The 25,709-nt window shown below is 49.2% G+C and overlaps 1 protein-coding gene across 6 annotated transcripts in view; it reads left to right on the forward strand.

Moving 5' to 3' along the window:
• LOC144148072 (uncharacterized) overlaps nt 1-25,316 on the forward strand; it is an 81,863-nt gene extending 56,547 nt beyond the window's left edge. For 4 of the 6 annotated variants that reach the window (XM_077679664.1, XM_077679665.1, XM_077679669.1 and 1 more), the window contains exons 16-21: nt 1,105-1,146; nt 13,487-13,519; nt 16,889-17,843; nt 21,824-21,959; nt 22,926-23,155; nt 24,937-25,316. In XM_077679664.1, the coding sequence (XP_077535790.1) occupies nt 1,105-1,146; nt 13,487-13,519; nt 16,889-17,843; nt 21,824-21,959; nt 22,926-23,099 (1,340 nt within the window). In that variant the 3' untranslated portion in view covers nt 23,100-23,155; nt 24,937-25,316. The remainder of the gene's footprint in view (nt 1-1,104; nt 1,147-13,486; nt 13,520-16,888; nt 17,844-21,823; nt 21,960-22,925; nt 23,156-24,936) is intronic. The other 2 variants (XM_077679667.1, XM_077679666.1) reach the window with 2 other exon arrangements.
• The last annotated feature ends 393 nt before the right edge of the window (nt 25,317-25,709 follow it).

Here is a 25,709-nt window from a genome sequence, read left to right on the forward strand (position 1 = left end):
ACTGATACGAATTAAATGCTCGTGTCAAGCTATTTTCGGTGCTATGGGTGCCTACGAGCCCGCTAATCATAGAATGGCACATTAGACGGTCGATAGCAGCCTAAATAATAATTTACTACCTCGTTTACTTATGTCAGGTTCGGGTTCGACTATTTTTTTTATAGACGAACACTGAGACGGCCGCCATGACAGGAGGCCGCTCGTGACGTCACCGCTCTCGTCGCACCGCTGTCTGTGTAGACGCGCTCGCGTGCCCTGACCGGCCGTGGTCTTCCCCATCTCCACGCGCCGGGCAGCATGACGTCAGTCCCAAAGCCGTGACGTGTACACGCGTGGGAACAGCGCGCGCCATCAGCAGCCAGCACGTTGGCGACGACGTCACGGGAGCCCTGACTTTGCTAGTTTGGGACCATGAGGAGTAGATGGCGTCATGATGATGCCGATTGCGAAAGGGTATCCGTACTGAGCTTCCTCGTACGTGCAAAGACTAAAATGGATTTGAAATATGTTAGACTGAGTGCATTTTTACTGTTTAAACTTGCTGGAAGATATCTCCACATACAAAGGAAGCTTTTCACATAGTTATGCCAGCTTTGAAATTTCGTGTAAGTTCTCCTTTAATGGGTGGCCATTAATTCTAGGCTAGCACCAATCGAACATCTTAGAAAACGTACAATAATGCCAAATAAACGACTAAAACCACGTTTACAACGTGTTCAGTCATCTCCTGACAACGGCCTTCACAGTCTTCGCTAACCTTGTAGCAGCCGCACTTAGCATTGCCAAGATCAGTGGCGAGACATGATGGGTACATTATGGGTATATGGACAGGCTTGATGGGTACATGATGGGCTTGATGGGTACATGGGCAGGTCCACGTGATGGGTACATGGGCAGGAGAAATGACACATGACGGGCACTGTAATTGCCAGTCCTTCTGCCCTCGTCTTTTGCACTGTCCCACCACGTCGACAGTGAACTAGTCCGCATTTCCACTCTACAAAGGGGATCGTTGAACCTGCCTCTCGGTGTGACCTTTGTCGCCGAGGGGAAGGAGGAATTGGCGAAGATAACCGGAAGGCTGCCTTTCTCTCCCCCTTGCAGACGCACATCACGGCAGCGATCCCTACGCTTCCCTGGAGAGAAGTGAGTGTGCTTGTTTTTGGCGGTTCTTTCTTTTGGTCTTCCTCTATCACGAGAAATTTTACGGGGCTGAAAATAAAGTGTGTAAAATGCCGCGACAGCATTAAATTACGGCCACACAGTCGATCTTGGGGCAATATAGTGAGAATTTAGAGCAACTCCCCCTCTTTCCGAAACAAACCTTAAGAATTTGTTTTCCTATGGTCCTTTTTTATGAGGCAGGCAAAAAGGGGGCCATCACCCTGGGAAAAGGCTGACATTAAAGCTGTCTGCGCCTCGCCACAACTCTGTCGTGGCCAAAGATTTGTGGGGCTGGGGTCAAGTGATAGGCCCTGCAGTTCTGAGCATTTCACTTCTGTGTTGCTTTGCGAATTTGGGGTATTACGCACCGAACCTAAACCGCCTGAACCTCGGTTATGACTGAGGAACTTGTTTGCCTCGTGCACAGCAGTTTCAAGCATAGAGTTTCATACTAATATATACTAGAGGGAAATCTGGCGCTGCATTCGCGGGCCGCCGTGGGCGGCGCCATTGCAGCTAGCGACGTTCCTCGCCTCCTTGGCTTGGTTAGCCACATGGCTTCTTTTTTGTCTTGGAGCCATAAGGGGTAACATTGTTTTTTTGTTCATCTCGCATGAAGCTTCTAAATAATCCCTGACAAATAAATATTTCTGGAGCTTTAATTTTCTAATAATAAAACAAATTCTATTAATCTGCTACAGTATAATTGTTGCATTTTTTCAGCCAAAGCCAACTTTTGAGCCTGTTCATGAGCCATGCCAAGGACAAGTGGAACGTGCCTGCCCGGTACATGACGGCACGCTCGCTGAAGCGCGGCTACCCTAGACGGTGGCGCCAGATTTCCCTCTAGTGTATATTAGTATGAAACTCTATGGTTTCAAGTAAACACGTGGTGCCACCTGGTAGCGGCGGCGACGTTTTTTCCAAAGAAATCCAAAGGAAATAAACATACAACAGTTCTCTACGAGGCTCAGTTAGAACAACAACCGGAAAATTATTATGCAACTCATTTCCGCGTTTTATTACGATTACAGTTTTTATATCAATATTGTAAGCGCAAGTGACTGCCGAGCTTCCTTCATCGTTTTCCCTCCATTTATTTGTCATCAATGCATCGTCTTCGTCTTCTTACCTCGCCCGTTCATCATCAGCACCTCATCGCCTGGGCGCGGAACGCTCGATCATCATCATCGTGGTTTGAGGTCCCTTCTCGGGTTCGGGCTGCTGCTTGCCGAATAAAGGGCCTTCTCACCTTCAACAAAGCCTTCTCGCCGGAGCCTCTCAATATAAATATTCCTCATGAGTTGTGCGGAATACATGATAAAAAAACTTCCCTAATACAAGCCGACGACACGACGACAGTGCACGGGTCAGCTTCTTGCGATGCTGACGTGCACAAAGCACGTAGTACCTGAGAAGAAATGAAAAGAACAGAACCATAGGGGCATTTGCGCAGGGGCGTAACCAGACATTTTTTTCGGCGGGGGGTGGGGGGGGGGGTTGCGGGTTGTTGGAAGGGCGGAGTTTTGCCGAAAGGAACACTAACCTTGCTTACGCGCTGCCTGGAGAAAATTTAGGAGGGGGTTCTAACCCCCCAAAACCCCTCTGGCTACATCTTTGCATTTGCGTATCTGCACGCTACTTGACGTGCGACCGCTGCGAAAAAATGTGTATTCAACAAAACTGAACGAGTGCTTATTTTTGTAGCTCCCCAAATAACCTTCTGGAGTCAGCGTAACTGTGTGTGTATATGCAGAAGAATGAAATACAGGGAGCATCTCATGTACATGCATGCTTCCGCTGTATACGTAGTCATGCCGGCAAAGTACAAAGAAAGCTTTAAAACGAAAACACAAGAAATGTAAGTGTTTATACCGACACAACAATAACCAGATGGACCCACACCAGCCGCAACTTGGAGACTTACATCAACAGTTTTTTTTTAAATGTCTCTGAACTATCTTAAACATATGGACCTGTACAACTTTCAGTTTGCGTTTCTGCCACAGTAGGTCCAAGGAAACGACTTCAAGTGGAGCTTTGCGCAAAATATTTTTGCGGGCATAGATAACATGCGCAAGCACAGCTACCTACGCTGGCGTGTATTTACCGAACATCACGTACAACTCTGTGAGCTTTGAAACGATCTCCCTTTTTACAAATGGTCTTTTTTCAATGTCACTACGAATGTGAGAGGAACCATTTGTGGAAAACTACAGCTCAGCTGTGCGCTCTACCATGTCCGTTCCCGTGGCTATGTCGAAGAATACGAGGCTAAACAACAAGATAAATAAACGTATAGAGGTTTTCGAGAGAGAATTCCTGACGGTCATCTGCGTCCAAAAATATTCGCATGCTAAGTACGCGTTTATCAAACTATGAACGGATTTAAAAAAAAGCATCAAGCGAAATTTAGTTTTGAGCCCATCCAGCGAAACACATCGTAGTTCCAGCAGTTTCAGGTAGAGTTTTGCTGCGCAGTTGCATTTTCAAAAAATTCCCCCGCATTTCCCCGAGGGGGAGAATGTGAAAGTGCGAATGCACGGTTGTCGGCCCGCTTGCGGCGCTTGCGCTCGGCCCCCGCAGCCCACCGCCTCGCCGCCTTCTCTTCCATCTCTTCCATCGGGTTTGTAGTATCACGTGTACACCACGCAGTTATCAAGCCGCTATAACGCCGCTGAGTCGCCAACGCACGCCGCTGACGACGTAGTTTGAATGCGTTAAAGATATAAGGCGCGTCACTAACACTGATATCACCGTCGCGTCCGTGGCTTATTCGGTAGAGCGTCGGGCTGCGGCCCGCAAAGTCCTCGGATCGAAACCTGGCGCCGGATGCTGTTTCTTTCTTAAATATAGAGGAGCACTGCGGACGCCGCCGCCGGCGGTGGATGGTTTGGGGTCGCTTATAAAGTGCATTCGCATATATATAAGTGCATTAAAAACCTGCTTCTACAAACCTGAAACTTCGGGTTCTTGAAGCCGTATATCCTCGGTGTCGCAATATACACACGAATGTTTCGCCGCTATTCCACACTCACAGTGGGCATTACATCACTTCCTAGCACTGAGAAGGCACAGTGGAGTTTACGCGGGATCAATTCGCTTCTACAAGCACCGCGAAAGTCGTGTCGCCGGTCTTCTCTTTCCTGAGTTGTCTGCCAACTGCTGGGTTATGCCAGTTATGCCCCGACCGGGACCTAAAGCTCAAAAAATCAAAGCGTTGCCAGTGCCGTTGGGTCGTTGCGCCGTCATTTGATGCTCTCGTGGGGGCCCGGGCCCCAAAGAACAGGAGTTTCTCCATTGGTGGAGCGATCACGCCTTCTCTCATACTACACACAATCGCTTCCAGGAGGCGATGAACACCCACACGCACACTTCTGCACTCCTCTTTTTTTATCACAAGTAGTCTCGCGGGGTTTCATCTTTTTAGTCTTTTATTTGGACGGCGCCGCTGGTGCTGAAGTGCTGCTCAGTTGAAGCCGTTACGAAATGGCAGCGTGTCCATGCAGCCCGGAAACAGTCTTGCGCTTGCATGTATACAACTCGTTTCGTTGTGATTGATGAATCGCTTTCCTGTCGCCCTTCCCAAACGTTTTCATTTTATGTAAGTACCGTTTGGCTTTTAGATGCGACGCTGATAGCATCTCTTGTCGGCGGCCCTGTCCTTCCTGCGTGCGTCCGTTGTTTTCCGCACCGCTGCGCCCCTCCTCCTCTCGCCGTGATAGTGCGCCCTCTCCCCCAACATCTGTGGCGCGCGCAGTGCGGCGCGCTCTCTCACTCCACCGGTGGGTGGCGCTGCGCGCTGGGCAAGCGCGCTGTGCGCATGTGCAGCGCCCTCTCTCCCCGCGGTCTCCTCTCCTTCGGGCGCGCTGCGCATACAAGCGGAGTGCCGCGCTCCGGCCGGTCTCTCAGTCGACGGTCGTCCGCTCTACGCTTGCTCTCTCTCTCTCGCATTACCCGACGATTGCTCACGCAATTCGAGTAATCGACCCAACGGAAACGCACAATGGAACCCCCTTCAGCGTCGCATCACACCAGGGTTCCCGCGAGGGGAGGCGGGCGTAATGTTTTGTACCGCATTCCAACAGAATAGCAACCATTCGTTCTTTGTAGTGCTGATATTCGTGCTACGCCGAATGCAGTGCTACGGGACGTCATCTAGCTACTCACAAAAAACAGAGATTACGTTGTTGTCCACAAAATGGCGCTGAATACAGCACATCAGTGCGCCACCAAACCAGCGCACGAGGCCCGTAGATAAATCGAACCGCTTTTTGTTGCACGATTTCCAGCTCATGAAAATATTTTTTATGCTGCGCTTGTGTACTCTAGTTGAGGCTAACGACAGTATCATAGGCTAGTACCTTCACATGTGAAGCTGCGGCTAATATATTATGACACGGGAACCCTAGTTCTCTGGATGCTGACGTGCAAATGTTATTATTGTGACTGGACCAAATCAGTTGGCTAGAAAAAGTAACCCCTAAATATTTATGTTGATCCACCTGTGGTTATTAAGCGTGTAAGTAAATGAATGGATGTTTTTTGTGTTATTTACTTGGAGAAAAACAGATTTGTTACAGTTTAATTTCACGGGCCATTTCACGCACCATTCAGCGACGGCATCAAGGGTATTTTAGAGGCTAACTTGGTCACAAAAGTATGAAATACGTTTGAATAGTACGCAGTTGTCAGCGAATAACTTTAAACCAATCACGAACTGTTCTCGGACAGAGAGATAGGACTGTATTTATTTTACGAGAGCTATTGGCAGGCCAGTATTTTGAAGCTTTAGGATAAGTTTACTGTGTGGAACACGGTCGAAGGCTTTGCTAAACCCTATAAAAATGGACTGATTTGTTCGGCCTTATCAAGTTACGACGCGAGTTCGTGAATAGTGGTTACGAGAAGGGTGAGCGCAGCTAAGCCTTTTCAAACTCCGCACTGGAAAGGCGTCAGAATATTATTAGCTTTTAAGAACGAGAGAATAAAATTTGGTACTACGTGTTCGAAAAGTTTACATATGCTAGAAGATAGTGCAGCAGGTGTGTGCAATGTACCCCTTGTACTTAAAGGAGCCATGAAGAGAAAATACATTTGGTTTAATTTGAAAGAACTAGAATTCAGTATCTCACTCAGTTCCATTACAGCCACAAAAGATGTTTTTTAACGAAAAAACAAAGCAAGAAGTATTTAAAAATTTTCAAATTTTGCGCCACAGTGACGTGTTAAAGGGGCACTGACACAAAAATTTAGCATCTTGTTTTTTTCGTTGCGATAAGTAGCTAGTGACCTACTTATAACCTGTAGAAACCTCCTTTGCTTCAGCGTGCGACGGTTGTTTAATTAGAGGGATTTTAAATGCGGCCAGTCGCAGTTTCGGTTTCAGCGAGTGCCGCGAAACGATGGATTTTGTGGATTTTGTGTGAACAAAGCTGACCACGTGACCGTCGGAGGGATATCACAGAGCAGAGCGGCCGTAGCACTGTCGAATCCGCATCGACGGCAGTTTCTGCGAATGCCCCCAAGTACTGATCTCGTGAGGCGCTTAATTAAAAAGCGACCGTGGATGTGACGCAGGCGCTGCGAGTGCAAATGCTACCGCGGCTAAAGAACGACGCGCGACGCTCGAGACGGTGGGTGGCAAGACGCGCGCTGGGAGCAGCCGGCCGGTCTGCCTACAGGTCCGCCTACAGATGTGTTCGGCTTAGCACTGCGGCGGATATTCGAGTGCCGCTCTCGTAAGCGGTGCAGATGACAATTTTCAATGCAACCCGCCATCGCATCATTAACTCCTTTCTCATGTAAGCCACTATGGTCGGGACTTGGGGACAATTTCGTGCAGCGGTAACAAGCTATCACTCGAGCTACCTGCGCCGGCCTGGGCCACTTCGCGGCCGTGGCCGCCGCCTGCACAGCGACCGTGCGGCTAGCTTAGTGGGCTTTTCGTGCCTCCGGCGCGTTTTCGCATCCAATGGTAATAAACAGTAATAGAAACAGAGTGCCTGGAATCGCTGTAGAACTTTGGTCGCGGCCAGCTGCCCGATTAGCTGACGAAATCACGGCGCCTCCGCCGCCAACGATCGGGTCGTTCGTTCTCGAGAGCAGAAGCTCCGCCCTCCGGCCCTCCGATTGGAGCGGCGAGCCGGGCGAGCCCGCGTAAAACGGCGGTAGTGCGGAATCGGCAAACACAAACTCGTGACGTGTTTGGATGTTGTTTATTTACAATTGCGCGTGGTCCTCTGCTGGCTGCTCGGTTGCGTTTCGCACACTTCAAAATTGATTTTAAATATGTTCTAGGCTGTATTCGCCGCTGATATTTTGCAGATGATGTATATGTGTTCCCACCAATCTATCTCCGACGTTATCTCGCCTTCAAAATTTTGTGTCAGTGCCCCTTTAAGAGCAATAATGACGCCATACGGGCCGACAATAAAACATAAATTTCAGTGCGTTAACTGCACGTTAGCATTCAAGTGATGCGGTCAAATGGAACTAGAGGCCCCATTACACACGTCCAGTCATGTGTCGTCGCGACAGGTCAGTTAGTCGGCCGCCAATCACAGAAACAAGGTTCCGTGACGCCATAGAAAAATTGCGGGAAATTGGCTGGGGGGTCGCGACTGCTTCACACGTTTTCTTCAATATCTCCGTTATTTGTTCGAAGATTTCGACGATATTAGTATCATTGTTATCGGGACTAAGCAGTCTCTCTAATAAACACAACTTTTATTTTGTCTTCATGGCTCCTTTAATGCACCAACCACTGTGCTCTCCGGCCTGTGCTTCCAGTTCAGAAAGGCATGTACCACAGTCGCCGGACGACTGGCAAACGTTCCATACATGCTGTAAGAGTTTGATGCCGCTCTTTCAGCCTCCCATTATTCGTCTGCCCCAGGCAGTGGAGAAGTCCTGTACTGCGTGCTACAAACCCAGTGGTGGAGCCAGAAATATTTTAACAGCGGACCTGTTGTACAAGCCGCAAGTTCGCCGTTGTAGGAAATAATATCAAAAATGGCGCGCACTCGTACGCGCGTTACTCGCGGCGACCGCCGAGTCCCCGGCTCGCGCAGTGGATTTAGCAAAAACAGAAGCCTGGCAAAAACTTTGAGGAGCGTGAAAATGCCGAGCACTACTGAGTGTGTTCCTTGCGGCTACTGCAGAGTCCCCAGCTCGCGCAGTGGCTTTAGCAAAAAAAAAAAAAAAACTGTCAAAAACTATCAGGCGCGAGAAAATGGCGAGGCAACTGCCGATTCCCCGGCTCGCGCAGTGGCTTTAGCAAAAAAAAAAAAAACTGTCAAAAACTATCAGGCGCGAGAAAATGGCGAGGCAACTGCCGATTCCCCGGCTCGCGCAGTGGCTTTAGCAAAAAAAAAAAAGAACTGGCAGAAACTATGAGGAGCGAGAAAATGGCGAGCGCTTCTGAGCGCGTTCCTCGCGGCAACTGCCGAGTACCCAGCTCGCGCAGTGGCTTTAACAACAATAAAAAAACTGGCAAAAACTACAAGGAGCGAGAAAATGGCGAGCTCTTCTGAGCGCGTTCTTCGCAGCAACTACCGAGTACCCGGCTGGCGCAGTGGCTTTAACAAAAAAAAAATATCTGGCAAAAACTTTGAGGAGTGAGCAAATGGCGAGCACTTCTCAGCGCGTTCCTCGCAGCAACTACCGAGTACCCGGCTCGCGCAGTGGCTTTAGCAAAAAAAAAAAGAACTGGCAGAAACTATGAGGAGCGAGAAAGTGGCGAGTGTTCCTTAGCGCCTTCCTCGCGGTAACAGCAGAGTCCCCGGCTCGCGCACTGGCTTTAGCAAAAAAAAAAAAAATACTGGCAAAAACTTTGAGGAGTGAGCAAATGGCGAGCACTTCTGAGCGCGTTCCTCGCAGCAACTACCGAGTAACCGGCTCGCGCAGTGGCTTTAACAACAACAACAACAAAAAAAAAACGGGCAAAAACTTTGAGGAGTGAGCAAATGGCGACCACTTCTGAGCGCGTTCCTCGCAGCAACTACCGAGTACCCGGCTCTCGCAGTGGCTTTAGCAAAAAAAAAAAATATCTGGCAAAAACTATGAGGAGCGAGAAAATGGCGAGCGCTTCCGAGCGCCTTCCTCGCGGTAACTGCAGAGTTCCCTGCTCGCGCAGTGGCTTTAGCAAAAAAAAAAAAGAACTGGCAGAAACTATGAGGAGCGAGAAAATGGCGAGCGCTTCTGAGCGCGTTCCTCGCGGCAACTGCCGAGTACCCAGCTCGCGCAGTGGCTTTAACAACAATAAAAAAACTGGCAAAAACTACAAGGAGCGAGAAAATGGCGAGCTCTTCTGAGCGCGTTCTTCGCAGCAACTACCGAGTACCCGGCTGGCGCAGTGGCTTTAACAAAAAAAAATATCTGGCAAAAACTTTGAGGAGTGAGCAAATGGCGAGCACTTCTGAGCGCGTTCCTCGCAGCAACTACCGAGTACCCGGCTCGCGCAGTGGCTTTAGCAAAAAAAAAAAAAAATATCTGGCAAAAACTATGAGGAGCGAGAAAGTGGCGAGTGTTCCTGAGCGCCTTCCTCGCGGTAAAAGCAGAGTCCCCGGCTCGCGCAGTGGCTTTAGCAAAAAAAAAAAAAATACTGGCAAAAACTTTGAGGAGTGAGTAAATGGCGAGCACTTCTGAGCGCGTTCCTCGCAGCAACTACCGAGTAACCGGCTCGCGCAGTGGCTTTAACAAAAAAAAAAAAAAAAAAAACGGGCAAAAACTTTGAGTGAGCAAATGGCGACCACTTCTGAGCGCGTTCCTCGCAGCAACTACCGAGTACCCGGCTCTCGCAGTGGCTTTAGCAAAAAAAAAAAATATCTGGCAAAAACTATGAGGAGCGAGAAAATGGCGAGCGCTTCTGAGCGCCTTCCTCGCGGTAACTGCAGAGTTCCCTGCTCGCGCAGTGGCTTTAGCAAAAAAAACTGGCAAAAACTATGGGGAGCGAGAAAATGGCGAGGCAACTGCCGAGTCCCCGGCTCGCGCAGTGGCTTTAGCAAAAAAAAAAAGAACTGGCAAAAACTGAGGAGCGAGAAAATGGCGAGCGCTTCTGAGCGCGTTCTTCGCGGCAACTGCCGAGTACCCGGCTCGCGCAGTGGCTTTAAAAACAACAAAAAAACTGGCAAAAACTACAAGGAGCGAGAAAATGGCGAGCGCTCCTGAGCGCGTTCCTCGCAGCAACTACCGAGTTCCCGGCTCGCGCAGTGGCTTTGGCAAAAAAAGCTGGCAAAAAAAGCTGGAAAAAACTATGAGGATTGAGCAAATGGCGAGCGCTTCTGAGCGCTTTCCTCGCGGCAACTGCGGAGTACCCGGCTCGCGGAGTGGCTTTAGCAAAAAAAAATCTGGCAAAAGCTATGTGCTTCTGAGGACGTTCCTCGCGGCAACTGCCGAGTACCCGGCTCGCGCAGTGGCTTTGGCAAAAAAAAAAAAAAACACCATCTTTCCGTAGGGGAACCCTGAGTAGTATGCAAAGCAGCCATGTGGTCGATTCAAGTGCCCATTAGTTTTCAGTTCGTCGTTTCCGTTAGGTTGAGGTACGGTGCTACCCTTATATTTTTAGTTTGGTTTCCATGGTAACTACCACACTTTTCACTTACCAGAACTACGAAATTGGAAATTGCGTTGAGCCCATGGCTGTTTCGCATACTACTCAGGGTTCCCCTACGGGAAGATGATGGAATTTTACTAGATGCGACGGGGCTATGTCCCTCCCTTGTCGTTGTTGCGCCGTCCACACCCCCACTGCGCATGCTCGGCTTGCTGAACGCCCGGTGGTGTCTTACCCTTTAATGGCTCCTGGAGCGACAGTGTTACCGGTGTCTTCCTGGGCCGGCCCGAGATGAGTCGAGCATGCGCAGTGGGGGCGTGGACGGCGCCACAACAAGGGAGGGACATAGCCCCGACCATGAGATGCTGGAGCGACAGTGTTGCCGGTGTCTTCCTGGGCCAGCGGATGAATGGAACACGGACGACGGAGCCGAGAGCAAGATATGCTTTGCATCTAAAAAATATAATCTAGCAAAAACTTTGACGAGCGAGAAAATGGCGAGCACTTCTGAGCGCGTTCCTCACGGCAACTGCCGAGTCCCTGGCTCGCGCAGTGGCTTTGGCAAAAAAAAAATACACCATCTTTCCGTAGGGGAACCCTGAGTAGTATGCAAAGCAGCCATGTGGTCGATTCAAGTGCCCATTAGTTTTCAGTTCGTCGTTTCCGTTAGGTTGAGGTACGGTGCTACCCTTATATTTTTAGTTTGGTTTCCATGGTAACTACCACACTTTTCACTTACCAGAACTACGAAATGGGAAATTGCGTTGAGTCCATGGCTGTTTCGCATACTACTCAGGGTTCCCCTACGGGAAGATGATGGAATTTTACTAGATGCGACGGGGCTATGTCCCTCCCTTGTCGTTGTTGCGCCGTCCACACCCCCACTGCGCATGCTCGGCTTGCTGAACGCCCGGTGGTGTCTTACCCTTTAATGGCTCCTGGAGCGACAGTGTTACCGGTGTCTTCCTGGGCCGGCCCGAGATGAGTCGAGCATGCGCAGTGGGGGTGTGGACGACGCCACAACAAGGGAGGGACATAGCCCCGACCATGAGATGCTGGAGCGACAGTGTTGCCGGTGTCTTCCTGGGCCAGCGGATGAATGGAACACGGACGACGGAGCCGAGAGCAAGATATGCTTTGCATCTAAAAAATATAATCTAGCAAAAACTTTGACGAGCGAGAAAATGGCGAGCACTTCTGAGCGCGTTCCTCACGGCAACTGCCGAGTCCCTGGCTCGCGCAGTGGCTTTGGCAAAAAAAAAAATACACCATCTTTCCGTAGGGGAACCCTGAGTAGTATGCAAAGCAGCCATGTGGTCGATTCAAGTGCCCATTAGTTTTCAGTTCGTCGTTTCCGTTAGGTTGAGGTACGGTGCTACCCTTATATTTTTAGTTTGGTTTCCATGGTAACTACCACACTTTTCACTTACCAGAACTACGAAATGGGAAATTGCGTTGAGTCCATGGCTGTTTCGCATACTACTCAGGGTTCCCCTACGGGAAGATGATGGAATTTTACTAGATGCGACGGGGCTATGTCCCTCCCTTGTCGTTGTTGCGCCGTCCACACCCCCACTGCGCATGCTCGGCTTGCTGAACGCCCGGTGGTGTCTTACCCTTTAATGGCTCCTGGAGCGACAGTGTTACCGGTGTCTTCCTGGGCCGGCCCGAGATGAGTCGAGCATGCGCAGTGGGGGTGTGGACGACGCCACAACAAGGGAGGGACATAGCCCCGACCATGAGATGCTGGAGCGACAGTGTTGCCGGTGTCTTCCTGGGCCAGCGGATGAATGGAACACGGACGACGGAGCCGAGAGCAAGATATGCTTTGCATCTAAAAAATATAATCTAGCAAAAACTTTGACGAGCGAGAAAATGGCGAGCACTTCTGAGCGCGTTCCTCACGGCAACTGCCGAGTCCCTGGCTCGCGCTGTGGCTTTATAAAAAAAAAAAAAAAGAGCTACAGTGCTGTCGTAGAGCGCCACCGCGCATGTAAAAAAAAAAGAAAAACCCGAGCACTAATGCTAACGGTGAAAAGACACCGTGCTTGGGAGAGGTCACCGCGGCCGCCGCATTCTCTAGGAGCCAATATAGATAATTGGAAACATGGCTACGAGTGTGCCACTCCTTCCTGAGATGAATTGCAGATCCCAACGTGAGGAGCTGGCGAAATACGCAGAAAAAATACCGAGCGCACGTGAGCGTGCATCTCGCGAGGAGCGTCCGGCGTCGGTCAGCTTGACCTTAGAGAACACTCTGCCCAGCGTTCGTTGTGCGATCTCCCGCGTGCTGCTCTCCTCGCCAGTTCACGTGAAGTGGGGAGCACAGACGCCGTGTTTGCGATTATGATTGCCGCGAGTTCTAGAACGTGTTAACGCGGTTTCCCTTTGGGCGAGATATGAAAGGCTTCGGATTTAAAAAAAAAAAAAAAAAACGATCCGGGCCTGCCGGTCACGGAGAACTTTCATGGCAAGCACGGACATCTATTTGGGGTGCAACAGCCGGGTCTCTGACGAAAGGAGAGGGGCCGCCAGCCCTTCTGTTCCTCCAGCCTTAAACCACCTGTGCAAGCTGCGCCAATGTTTTTTCTTGCCTTTCGTTTCGGTCCCACCAATTTCAGGAAGGTTTTCTTTGAGCCTGCCAACGGCGAAAGCTGAAGTTCTTGTTACTGAGTAGAAAAACCGGCTCGTTCACGTGCTGAGTGGTGATATGTGTTGTTTTGACTGGTCTTTCTACTCACCAAGTTATCACTCCTTTCGTTTTAGATATCCCACCGGCTCCACCATTGCCGCCCCCTGGTGAGTGTGTGGAGCAGTAGAGGAAAGCTTTACTGGGGCGCTATTCTCGCAACTGTCCCTTTTGAAAACGTCCCTTTTGAGTCCCTTTCATCGTGACGTACTTCCGGTTAAGCAATGAGCGTTGACAGTAGGTTTGTTGGGCTTGCGTTACGTCACTTCCGGTTGTTTGCTTTCAGCCAATCAGGGCTCGCCAAAAGGGACACTTTTGAAAGGGACGCAAAAGGGACAAAACTCGAGAATACCGCCCCTGATGTCGCCATTGCACGTCAAAAAATGACGGAAAGAAATGTGATAATGGTCTTAACGGGGATAAAGGCGAGAACCGCTTACGTGGCCAAAGAAACTGCGGACCATTTCCTCACAGCTGTGCTTTACATGCGAGAGCTCACGGTTGCTGGCGGGTGATTGTACTTCGCTATGCTCTTGAGTTAGTGAGGATAATTGTAATGTGACAAGGTCCTCGCTAAGGACGGGTCTACCAGTGACGTAAGCGAGACTCGCAGAGCGTAACACTAATCAGAATTCAACGCTTTTTGGCCTTAATCAGTGTGGCGCTGTTTGTTTCGAGGGTTAAGATTGCTGTCCATGCTTAATCCTGTGCTCGTCTTAGCATTAATGCCCGTGGATTCACTCGGAATGACATGTTTTTCCACCAGACGTATAACAGTGCCACCGCATACACTGACCCACGGTCGCAGGGTGGGGTTCAGATAAAGCAGTGGTTCTCGACTCTATCAGCCCATGTAAACGCGCATAGCTAGAGTCAGAAAGCAATGGGTCGTGTCCTTTCAAGCTTGTAGCTGGAATAGGTTGACTCCTTTTATAACACCCCTGTGCGCCAGTTTCGTTCTTATGGGCAAAGGGGCGCACTTCGAAGAGGCGAGGCATGGTGGCAGATTCTCCTGCCTATGTTTACTGACCATGGGTTTAATGTGTTTCAACAGGGTGGTACGTTGCGGTAACACTTCGAAGAAAAATTTGATATCCGCCAGAAATGAAGCCCTACGGCCATAAAGAAAAGCTGTGCAGCTTTCTTGGAAACCTTGCAGTTGAAGAAAAATTGGTCGTCCTCCAGGATCCGAATCCAGAAGCACCGCCTAACCGTGCCAGTTGCTCTACCAGCTGAGCTAACCAGGAGGCTACGTAGCACGAGAGCGAATTGAGCGGTCAACTCGAAGTGTGGGAAGGTGCTAATCGACCAGATTTAAGGAAAATCCCCAAGGTGGAGTAAGTTTGGAAGGAAATTTGATAGAGAGACGGCCCTATATAGGCAGTTGTCCCGGGTTCGAATCCTCCTCAACCAGGACGAATTTCTCTTCAACTGCGAAGTTTCCTAGAAAGCTGCACAGGTTTCCCTTGTAGCCGTGCGGCTGCATTTCAAGTGGATGTCAAATTTTTCTTCGCAGAAACTTACTACGCCTTAGGGATCTCCCCTATGTCTGGTCGATAGAGCAACACGTGTGCCCAGTTCTTCACATCTGCAATATCGCCGCCGCTAGCTTTGACAAGAAACCGCCAGCTATTGCCACGGCAGTGGCGGGAAGTACGAAGTTGAAACGGGAAACGCTGCCGAAGTTTTATCTCACGGCAACCCCACTTTTAGACAGACCCACTCACTCCCATCTATGCGGGCTCGGATCTTGACCACTCGGCCCCTCCCCGCTTTATCCATGCCAACAGAGCCGCAGCTGAGCCACCACGCTCAACCTTTACTACGTCGCGGTCAACAAGGCGCTGTGCGTTCCGCCAGAAAACCGAAAACACTAGACGTAAACGAACGACATTAGGCCTAACGTCACTCTTGGAGGTCCAGCGTCGTGAATTGAAAAAAAAAGTGCGGTTGATAGGAATCAGTAAAGCACGAAATTGAAATCGGCAGCGAAATCTGAAGCTGAGCATGATTTGCGGGTGGGCGACTGTTTTGTGGGTGTGCTTCGCGAGCGGCGTCCTACTGGCGGGTGGCTTCGGCAAAGGTGCACTGACGTCGTTTCCTTGGCGGATATGACGTCAGTGAAATCTTGCTGTATCCCAGCATAAACACTTTCGTGTTAAAATATAAAACCCTAAAACCAACAACTCTAACTATAACGTACTCTTCTTAAATACTAAAGGTTGCTTCCCCACAAGAAGACCCTGTGTGCAGGGGTGCACCCTTTACAGGCCGCTTGCTTGGTTGTTGTGGCATCATTTCCGTGACGGATATGACGCCAGTGAAATCTTGGTGTATCCCGGAATAAAACAATTTCGTGTTAAAATACTCACTGTGCACACTGTATTTTAAGCGAATTAGGTTCCGGTTGGTGACGTATTACCTCACGGCGAAACTGTATCTGGTGCTCTTGCGGACACCAGACAGTTGCTACACACCGCATAGAGCATGTTCGCCGTGCGGTGTCAGACAACGCTTTGTGAGCAGGAATGTACACTGCTCTGTCTCTCTCTCTCTTACGATCAGTGCGGCTTCTATACTCTCTGCACGATGACATGGTCAAACCATTGGGCATTTCTTTTGGATAATCCGAGGGATCCTGACCGTGCGCACGTGGAAGATCATGCAAACATCCCGTAAACGTGGTGGTTCGAATTGAATGAATCAGGCTTAAAGGGACCCAGAAAAGCCTTTTGTAAAAGTTACAAACGGCCTTTATTGTCGCGTAGTTCCAATATAGCGATGCAATGCCGTTGGAATTATTGATCTACATTCAGTATCAGCTGCGCCAGAAGCAATTAAGTGCACCTCTCCCCCCTTGCCGATCGATTCCTCCTCCCTCTCTGCTTCTTTCAAAGCAGCTGGAAACACTGGGAATAGCCATGCGACATCGCGACGCTCCACTTCCGTTCTCCGCTAGCTACATTCCTGCGCCTAGGCACGCGTCAATCGCTGCAGACAAGCCTTTGCCTCGGGATCGCGCAGGAAGGAGGAAGAGCAACCGAAAGCCAATGGTAGTGACGTTGCCGGCGACCGGCGATCGGCCGAATCAGGGGGGCGCCTCGCCGTTGCGTCAGCCGCGATCGCTGTTGCGTCACCCGCGGTCGGCGTTGCGTCAGCCGCGGCCGGCTCGCTGCGGCGGCGCGCTCATCGGCTGAAAAAGGCGATCTTCAAAAATTGTTTACAAATTATCCGTACAACGTATGGGGCTCACACTTGGCTCAAAAATCCCCCGTTATGTGTTCTGCCACCTGAATGCATTTGATTGCCACCTTCACAAAGCTTTTCTGGGTCCCTTTAAGGGATGCTCCACAACAAATTAGTTTCCACTTGAAAACACTGCCCGTGTACAAAGAGAGGGTCGCGTCACGTTTTGCAGCAATCTGCTCTGTATCTTTACATTTGTTGCTCTGATTCGTTGCCTTCTCTTCGTTACGCAGAACCTCCACTGCAATCATCGCACGCTTCTAACGTCGTTGAGGAAGATCGCAGAGCTCACGACGAATACAGACGACCATCAACGCAGTCCGAGTACAGCCCGAGGCACTCGAGTGGTGAATACGGCGCTCCACCGCCGTTTCGGCGCAACTCAGCCCCGAAGCGCTCCAGTCAGTACGACGAGACGGACCAGCAAGCTAGACGGGACTACTACGCGAGCCACTCTCCCGAGTTGGAGCCTAGAAGATGGCAAGACTCCGAACGGCGCTCGGGCGACTTCGACACGCTGCCGCCGCCTCCGTCGTCCAACGAGCTCTACTATGCTTCAGACGCATTGACGGGTAGAGAGCGAACCGAGAGCGATCGTTCCTCGCTAAGGAATTCCGGCGACTTCGACGCTACAGCCGTGCATCTTAGATCCGAACGCTACCCGTCGCCTCCCCCCGGTTCAGCTCGGCGCTCGGGCCACTTCGACGCTGCTGGCTCAGCTTCACAAGAGCGAACAAGCTTCATTTCCCGCCATTCCGAATCCCATTCGGCGCGCAGCTCGGGCCAATTCGACTCCACGACTCCGACGCCGCCACCGCCGCCAGCGCAGATGGCAGTGTTTGACTACAGCTACCGCATGCCGGACGACTCTGTACGGGTGCAGACTCGACGGGATGCACCAGAAGCTGTGCCGCCTCCTCCACCCCCGGTCGCTTCCCGGCAGTCGGCGTACCCGGCCGTCACGGAAGCAGCCGTGCATCGCCGCGAGCCGACGACGAGTGCGCCGGGCCCTTCCCAACGCGAGGACGCGTTCGACGAGGAGCTCAAGCTGCGGGTCTCGCTGGGGCCCAAGGGCGGCAAGAAGTGGGGCAAGGCGACGGCGGTGGCCGCGCGCGCCGCGTACATCACCCCCGAGTCCACGGCTGAAGAAGTGCAGGCCTGGCTCGCAGCCAAGGACTTCAGCGACAGGTTTGTACAAATCACTTGGACTCGCAGGTCATCTTTACAAACCGAGCTCTTGAGAGTGCTGGCGAGTGTCTTCGTTAGGTGGGAGTTCCTAATGACACCATGAACTCAGCACATTGGTACGTGCAGAGTCCCGCATGCGTTGAATGACTCTGGTACGTGCAAACGTGGCGACTTGTGCTAGAGGGTAGATCAGGTTTGACCACGTGAGAAAGAGTGAGCGCGGCCCTGCGTATCGTTGGTGAACGCCCCGAATGATTATCCAGCAATGTTTCCATTGACTGCCTTAACGACTCCCACATCGTTCAAAATAAACTACTGATAACTATCGAAACTTGATGCGAAAATTGACTCATGACTCTGAACCTTAAGAAAACATTCGTCGTTTCTTTTCAACACGGGAAATCCTATCCTGCTCTTACATACTTCTTCAAAGTATACCCTCTGAAAGACTAAAAATCATTAGGAATAAACATACCAGATCTTCCTTAGTCGCCTTACATACAAAACATATCTAAGGGGGCAAACCAAGTTCTTGGACACCTCAGAAGAAACACAAGGCTTGCTTCTCCTTCTGTTAAACTTCTGGCATGCCTGCCATTAGTCCGAAACTTTGAACGCTTGCGCCGTCTGGGACCCATGCCAATCTAACCTGTCCAAAACATAATCCGTGCAGACTAGAGCAGGTGGATTTTTATATTCAGATTACTTACGCTCGAAATTAAAGATGTTTATTCTCTCTCTCTCAAATTACTCGTGCCACTCAAGTGTAACCAAGAAGGAAGCCCACCTTCCTAACCTAGAATTGCGACGCGAAGTCGCTAGACTAGTACTCTTCACAAATTCCTTCACTCATTCTCTGGCGCATCTGTTATCATAATCGCGCATGTCGCATATCTTCGCGCACTAGCCACCACAACACCGTTCATCCTGTGCATGCCCGTACGACTGCACACGTTCGCTCATTTTTTGTTCACACAGCCAAGGATTGGAATGACCCTGTGGCCCCCCATGGTCAATAACTAACCAACTAACTAACTAACTAACTAATATAACTAACTAACTAACTAAATAAATAAATAAATAAATAAATAAATAAATAAATAAATAAATAAATAAATAATATTGCAGTAACATACGTGTAAACTTACAAATTGGGCGAGTTTGTAATGATGCATCTTAAAAAACAAACTGCGCGCAAATAACGGGGACACCAACACATAAAGAAAGCACGCGAAGTTTGTTTTCTGAGAGGCATTATACAAATTTTAACATTTTTGGTGGCGGGCTTTAAAGCGGCCATGAGTACAAAATACAAGTTTGTTTTATTCCAAAGATTTCGTGTTTTATAGCGCTCCTAGCGCTTTTCCGGCAGCAAATAATGCCGTATTCACTGAGAAATTGATCAAATTAGGGCAAAATTTTGAGTCTCCCGCCAAATAGTGCGTTTTCAGGACGTCATCAATGAATAAGCGCGCGTATACAAACGAACATGCAAACGAACGTGCACTGCGTGATTCGGCTGCAGCGCTGCTTGTCGTCAGTCTTCCCAGATGGCGCTACCATACTCATGCACGGACCGGTGTCTGCCGTTGCTTTGTTTTTGACAATACTTGCACCTGGCTTGTTTTTGTTACTTTAGACAGTAATCGTTTCGTAAAACACGGAATATCCTCTAGAAACAGGGTCACGTAAGGCAACGTCGCTTACGCCAACCGGCCAGTGCATGTAAGGCATGGAGGAAAGAATCTCAAAAACGAAGGCCGTTTTTCGATTGAAACATTGGGTGAGGGTTGGAATGGGCAAATTGAAGCCGAAATCAACAGCTTAGAACATGACATCGCACCGCGCACCGAGGAATTAGCGACGAAGCTGTTTTCGCTGCGAAGCGGGAGGGCAGGGCGACGCCATGTTAGTCAAATCCAACCGGAAGCAGCAGAGGATAGTGGGAACAAGTGCGGGGCTCAGTGGGCTCAAGTCATGGCGGGACTCAGCTTCACAAATGTGACGTCAGGGCCTCTCCTAACCTTTTCTTTCCTCGATGATGTAAGGCAACTCGAAAGCGGAACTGCTGCGCAGCTAAAACAAGCATAGTGCGCGCAGTACCATCACCAGTACGCATCGGTACTTCTATGTTTACGTGTGCTTTTGTAACTTCCACTATTTATTCCCCATTCTTACTGCCCTAAATGTAAGCGCAAATAGCTCGTTAGTTATGCTGATAAGCTATGCCTAATTTGCGTTTGCTTTCACCGGCCTCCGCTAATAGCAGAGCTGGCTGGTATGCCATCATATATGTTCTGTAGCGCGAAATGAGCTAGTGAGCAGCATGGCCACTCCTTTTTTCCCTAATTATGTAGCTGATTTGAGTGAAGTTTGCGTTAAGAATGGGGTCAGTATGATTCTAACGAGGCAATCTTTCGAATGAACCGAACTTGTGTTTTATATTCATAGTCCTTGTAAGCACGCAGTGCCGTTTTTTAAAAAGACTAGAACATGGCTTTATGATTCGGCCATCTTGATTACACCTTTCGTTTTTTGTAAAACGTTTGTGAACGGCTTTATTTTCTCTCTCTGTTTATTTGAGCTCTCTTGTTACATATAAGGTCTAAAGACTCACTTCAACCACCGAAAGGCTGCGATTTCACAACTATAGAATTTTACGGCTCCAAGAACTTACTGCCCAACTGCAGTACTGAGCAAGAGTGGCAAATACATCTGCCTCTTGTTTGTAGTGTGAACGAGAGAGGGCGCAAACAGCCGGCCTGAACTGTTCTGGGGACCACACTGCTGTTCGAAACTGCATTCGGAAAAGTTTCCATACACTTATTCATGCTTTTGAAATAAAACGTGAAATTGTACCAGCCTTCTCCATTTGGCTTCACCAACAGTTACCTGTTTCGCCTCCGACTGACGACCAACCCGTACTGCGGCAACTGTTCTTCTGCAGAAACCGTTGAACACATTTTATTAGAATGTGGGGCCTACTTGGCCCCACAATGCCATTTTTTGTAGATATTGAACGCCTAGATAAAGGGCCAGTGACTTTGAAGACTATCCTAGGAACATGGACTTTCTCTTAAAAGCAGCTTCAGGCTCTAAAAAGTTTGTTTTCTTGTTTGGAGGACATTGGTCACATTTTACTATTGTGAATTCTGTGACACAATCTGAAAATATTCTGCAAAGCACGTCAAGCCACGCCAGTGTTTTGTTTTCTGCCCAACTCTTTTTGGGGCATGTTTTCCCTACATCTCCGACCCCTAGCAGAAAAGCATGTAGGCGACCGCAAACGCCAGCAAAACTCTCTGCTTTTTCAATAAAGATCCTTCTCTCTCTCTTGTTTGGTTTCTGATATCTGTTCATCCAATTTCCCTAAATATGACTAGTCTTTCCATGCTGATAAAAAATTGGCCGTGTATCTGCCTACTTAATTCCCTGCAAATGTCGTTGAAAGACGATAGTCGTCCGCCGCCATTTGCCCACTAACTTCTCCGCTCCCCCATCCCACCCATCACGCTCCTTCCCTTCCCTCTCCCTTTTCTCGGGGTGAATTCACTGGATGTTTGTTCAGTGCAACTCAATTTTCACGCTTTCGCACTGCTCACGCGCCATTCGTTGGGGGAGTGTGCATATTTTTCTTCATCTTTTCCTTCTGCTTCTACCTGGAACAGCATGAGCGGGAGCTTTGTTCGCTTTCAGCTTACTTTTGTCTAAGGCGTTCGTATAAAGAACTGGCTGGTTGATTTACGTTATATCAGGAGCACAGTGACGGGGAAGGGGAAAGCTACAAGGGGATTGTAAGCCCGGGTGCCGCACTATCATGCATTATCAGGGATGGTGTTGCAGATGCAGTCTGCTGAAGACTATTCTGGGCCATATAGAACACTTTCCTTCCACCCACAGTGCATTGAACGTCCTCTTTAGCTTCCATTCGGCTTAACACGGCGGGTGTGACGACGTCTCCCTCCGTTATCCCACAACAGGGTGAAGGGCCTGTGCAAGGAGTTCACGGGCGAGCACATGTTCGCCCTCACCAAGGAGCGGCTGGAGGAGGCGCTTCCGCAGGCAGAGGCGTCCCGCATGGTCAGCCACCTCACCGTCCAGAAGAACCTCTGTGGCGTGAGTAACCGTCACCCTATACGACAGTCGAAGTGGGGAGTTCACCAAACAGTGCTGCTCATAAACGTGACGGCGGAAAAAGAAAGCATGTCAAACTGTTTGCAGACAACCACTCACACTGCTTATTTTGCAGGAGTATTCATTTCTTTAGGACTACAATAATTATTTCGGGATAACTTACCGAAGCTACAGTTCTCGCACAGAACAAAGGCGGAAACCCACTCTCAGTCAAGGAATGAACTTTGCCGCTCAAAAGATTTCTTTATATCACACCTCTTTATAAAAATAAATTACTTCTTATTTTCTTGTGTTTACTTCTCGTGTGGTTGCAAGCGAGGGAGACTTTAACTTACTGGATGCTTTAAGCTGCTTAGTGGGTGGGGCGCGGGGGGAACATTTTGGTTTAACACTTTAGGCCTAAACTACGACTGATCTCTCTGTTAAGCAATGTGTTTATTGCATATAGATATACAGTTAAGACATGCAGCTAAAAGACACACAACTTTCACTTAGAAATGAAGACCTGTTTATGTAACCAAACGATTTTAACTTGATCTAAAAGAGCGTATGTTCGTGTTTTAAGATAATGAACGTAAACTGGTATTTTCGGCGTCGTAAGTTGCAGACCAATGCAAGGAGTAAGCGGAGTGAGAGCCCACGTAGAAAGTCAAAGTAGCGTTTTTCTAAGCCTTTAAGCTTGCGAACGTCGATTCCCATTATAAATGTTTAACACGGGTTGAACATTGAGAAGGGGGAATGCATCGGGATTTGAATGGTGGAACGCAGTAATGCCATACGAAGGCTTGAATAATTAAAATTCAGTGCCATGGTTAAGCAACGTCAGTGCAGTCGCAGACCTGCAACTACGGGTGTTGTGCCGCCTTAACTGTTCACCCTCATTGCTCTGTACTGTACAAAATTCTGCTAAGATATTTAGTCTGCCTTTTGTACGTATCGCACGCTCAGTACAAGGCGTCCGACAAGGGCAACCAGCTGAGCGAGATTCTGGAGATGCGCCGAAAGCGAGTGGAGGCCGGAGCGCCTGCCTTCCAGGAGACCCCCAAGAGCCCCACCACTATCGCTGTCGTCGGAGCCGCGGCCACGAAGAACACGCACGGCGATGGTGATGGCGACTCCTGAGCCGTGAATGCGGACACTCGACAGAACTCTTGCGCCCAGTGACCGAAGCATGCTAGGTGAGCGCGCCTCACTAGCAAGTTTCGGGTCTATGGTATGCAGAAACAGATAGTGGTACATTTAAGCAGCAGTGGCGAATACATGATACACAATAACACACATACATGCAAACACGCACGGAATGCATGCGGGCATGCACACACGGAGACGGGGAGCGTTTCCCGTGGAACTTGGACCGAGAAATTGAAATCTGTTGTTGTCCGCCAAATAAATTAGGCTGCTGGGGTCGTTGCACCTTCTTATTTACTTCTTGACGCCTAAATGGGATCTACAGCCACGAGATATGTGTGGGAGTGAGGTTGTGTTAAGTACAAGTGTGTTTATGCACTGTAAGTGCGCTGGTTATTTGGCGTGTCCCTTTTTGCAGGCCAGTTCTGGCTCTCTCGGTGCTATGCTGTCCCGCATGCATTGAGACCTCGTTTAGAGAAAAGGGTGCGACACCTCGAATAGAATCTACGAGGATTTGTGCACTGTCTAAGTTACACCTGACTCTATTTATTTGAGTGACTTGAATGATACAGAAAGTCAGACTGTGATGCAGGGGCACGAAGTTCCCACATGGGATTGGCGAAAGATACGTGCACCAGGACCGTCCTAAAGTCTGGGTTTGGGTGTACATATAGCACAAAGGGTATTTCTTGTGAGCACGTCGTTATTTTTGTGCCAGCGAGAAAGAGAGAGAGAGAGAGAGATAGAGAAAGGGAAGAGAGAAATGCATCATTGCACTAGAGCATATAAATATATAGAGAGAATAAACAGTTTACCACTGTGATGCTTAGTCGTCGGCCGGGCAGAAGCTGAGCAGCACGGAATCGCACTGCTGACTGTTAGTGATTGTGCGGCCATTTGTGATCGCCTGCGGGCATTGCCATAACATGTGTGCTAGGTCCACTCGTTCCTGGTATCTATGACACTCGGGTAAGTAACGTGCTAGGTGGCCAATAGCTATACACGAGTGGATTTGTCATCAGCGACTCCAAGTCAGCGATCCTCAATTTTTCACGAGGACACATATCAAGGGAGGCATCCGCAATCCGAATTTCTGGTCTTCACCTCGAAAACCAGACAGGCGTAATTAACCTAATTTGGACCCACGCCCACTTCAGCATTGCAGGGAGCGAGTCGGCCTACAAAGCCGCTCGAGGCTTTACCGACCAAGCGGAAGGCCCCGCCGATGCGGACCTCCTCACTATGTCAGGCAGGGACAGGCTACTGTCATAAGTGACACTACAGGTCATTATCGTTTCGCCCGGGCCCGCTACCCACCCGCTCAACCATCTCTCAGTAAGCGACATTCAATGGTCGGGCGACTCCTACAGACCCACTCTTATCTAATCTACAGCATAAAAGTCGTATTTTCCTGTGGAATTTTTTCAAAGTACTCACGGGCAAACCTGAATCGTTTAGTAGGGCCGCACAAGAAAAGCGCTTGCGTTTGTTACGCCTTTCTGGTTAGTTTAGGAGAAAAGCAGAGTGGAAAGGAGTTTAGCAGTGTTGAAAAACTGCAGCTTCAGAAATTTGAGTAATCGTGTCTGTGTTGATTTTACAAGTCTGACATTGTATGATATGAGTAAGGGCGTAATAAACAATTACAACAATATTAACAACAGCATTATCATCAACAACAACAACGACAACAACTACAAAGTACTAACAACACCAACGTTCGACTTCCGACAACTACGACGTTCCCATTGGTGACTGATGAGCGGAATAAAATGTCTTGTCTTTTTTTTTTTCAGTTATATGTAGCATAAACTATCTTTTGTTCTACTTGCAGCTTCAACCGGAACAAAGCCAGCACTTCACAGAGGCGCGCCTGCAATGCCGCCACTGCGAACAATATTTTAAGCTACGCCAAAAAAAGGCTGCTCGCACTTTGGACATTTGAAAGGAACGCGCAATGAGTATGATATAGGCGATAGTAGGAAACGACAAACAACATGATGCCATGGTGTTGTGACGATATTAGGAAGCTGGCGATTTCAGCAATTTTCTTGAGAAAGGAAAATTACCATGTACGTGCTGCATCGTTGGTAATACTGGTTGCGCAGCAAGCAAAGCCAGATTTCCTGAAATTGAAGTCTGTTGCTAGGCCAGTGTTGTGTGTGCCGCATCGAAGAAGCTTCAGGGGAAAAATAAATGAAGTTGTGCACCTTTCCTAGTTGTGTGAAGTTTCCTTTAATGTGAAAGGCTTACATGCTCCATTTCTTACGTAAAAAGGCGACAACTGTGTTTCGGTGCCCGGAAGATTGTCATGAAAATGCATTATGGAGCTCTGCTGCGCCTCAGAAATAAATAACAAAGAAAAGGAGCTTCTGTTGCCATGCACCGACTGGGCATGCACGCAGCCACGCGGAGGAGCGGCGAGTATGGATCGCCGTTGAACGAGAGAACGCTGCTCGGCTGCCACTACCCTCCACAACCTCTGCTTAAGCAGCTTAATGTGGCTAGGTTGGTTTCGTAGATAGAGCGGCTTTAATTGTTCGATATTCAAAGTGCGCGCCAAATTCTTCTCGCTACTCAGTTTCGTGTAGCGCACCGCTTCTCTTT

Source organism: Haemaphysalis longicornis, unplaced genomic scaffold (genome assembly GCF_048455015.1).
Source record: "Haemaphysalis longicornis isolate Haplotype H1 unplaced genomic scaffold, Haemaphysalis longicornis Haplotype H1 scaffold_75, whole genome shotgun sequence".
Taxonomy (NCBI): domain Eukaryota; kingdom Metazoa; phylum Arthropoda; class Arachnida; order Ixodida; family Ixodidae; genus Haemaphysalis; species Haemaphysalis longicornis.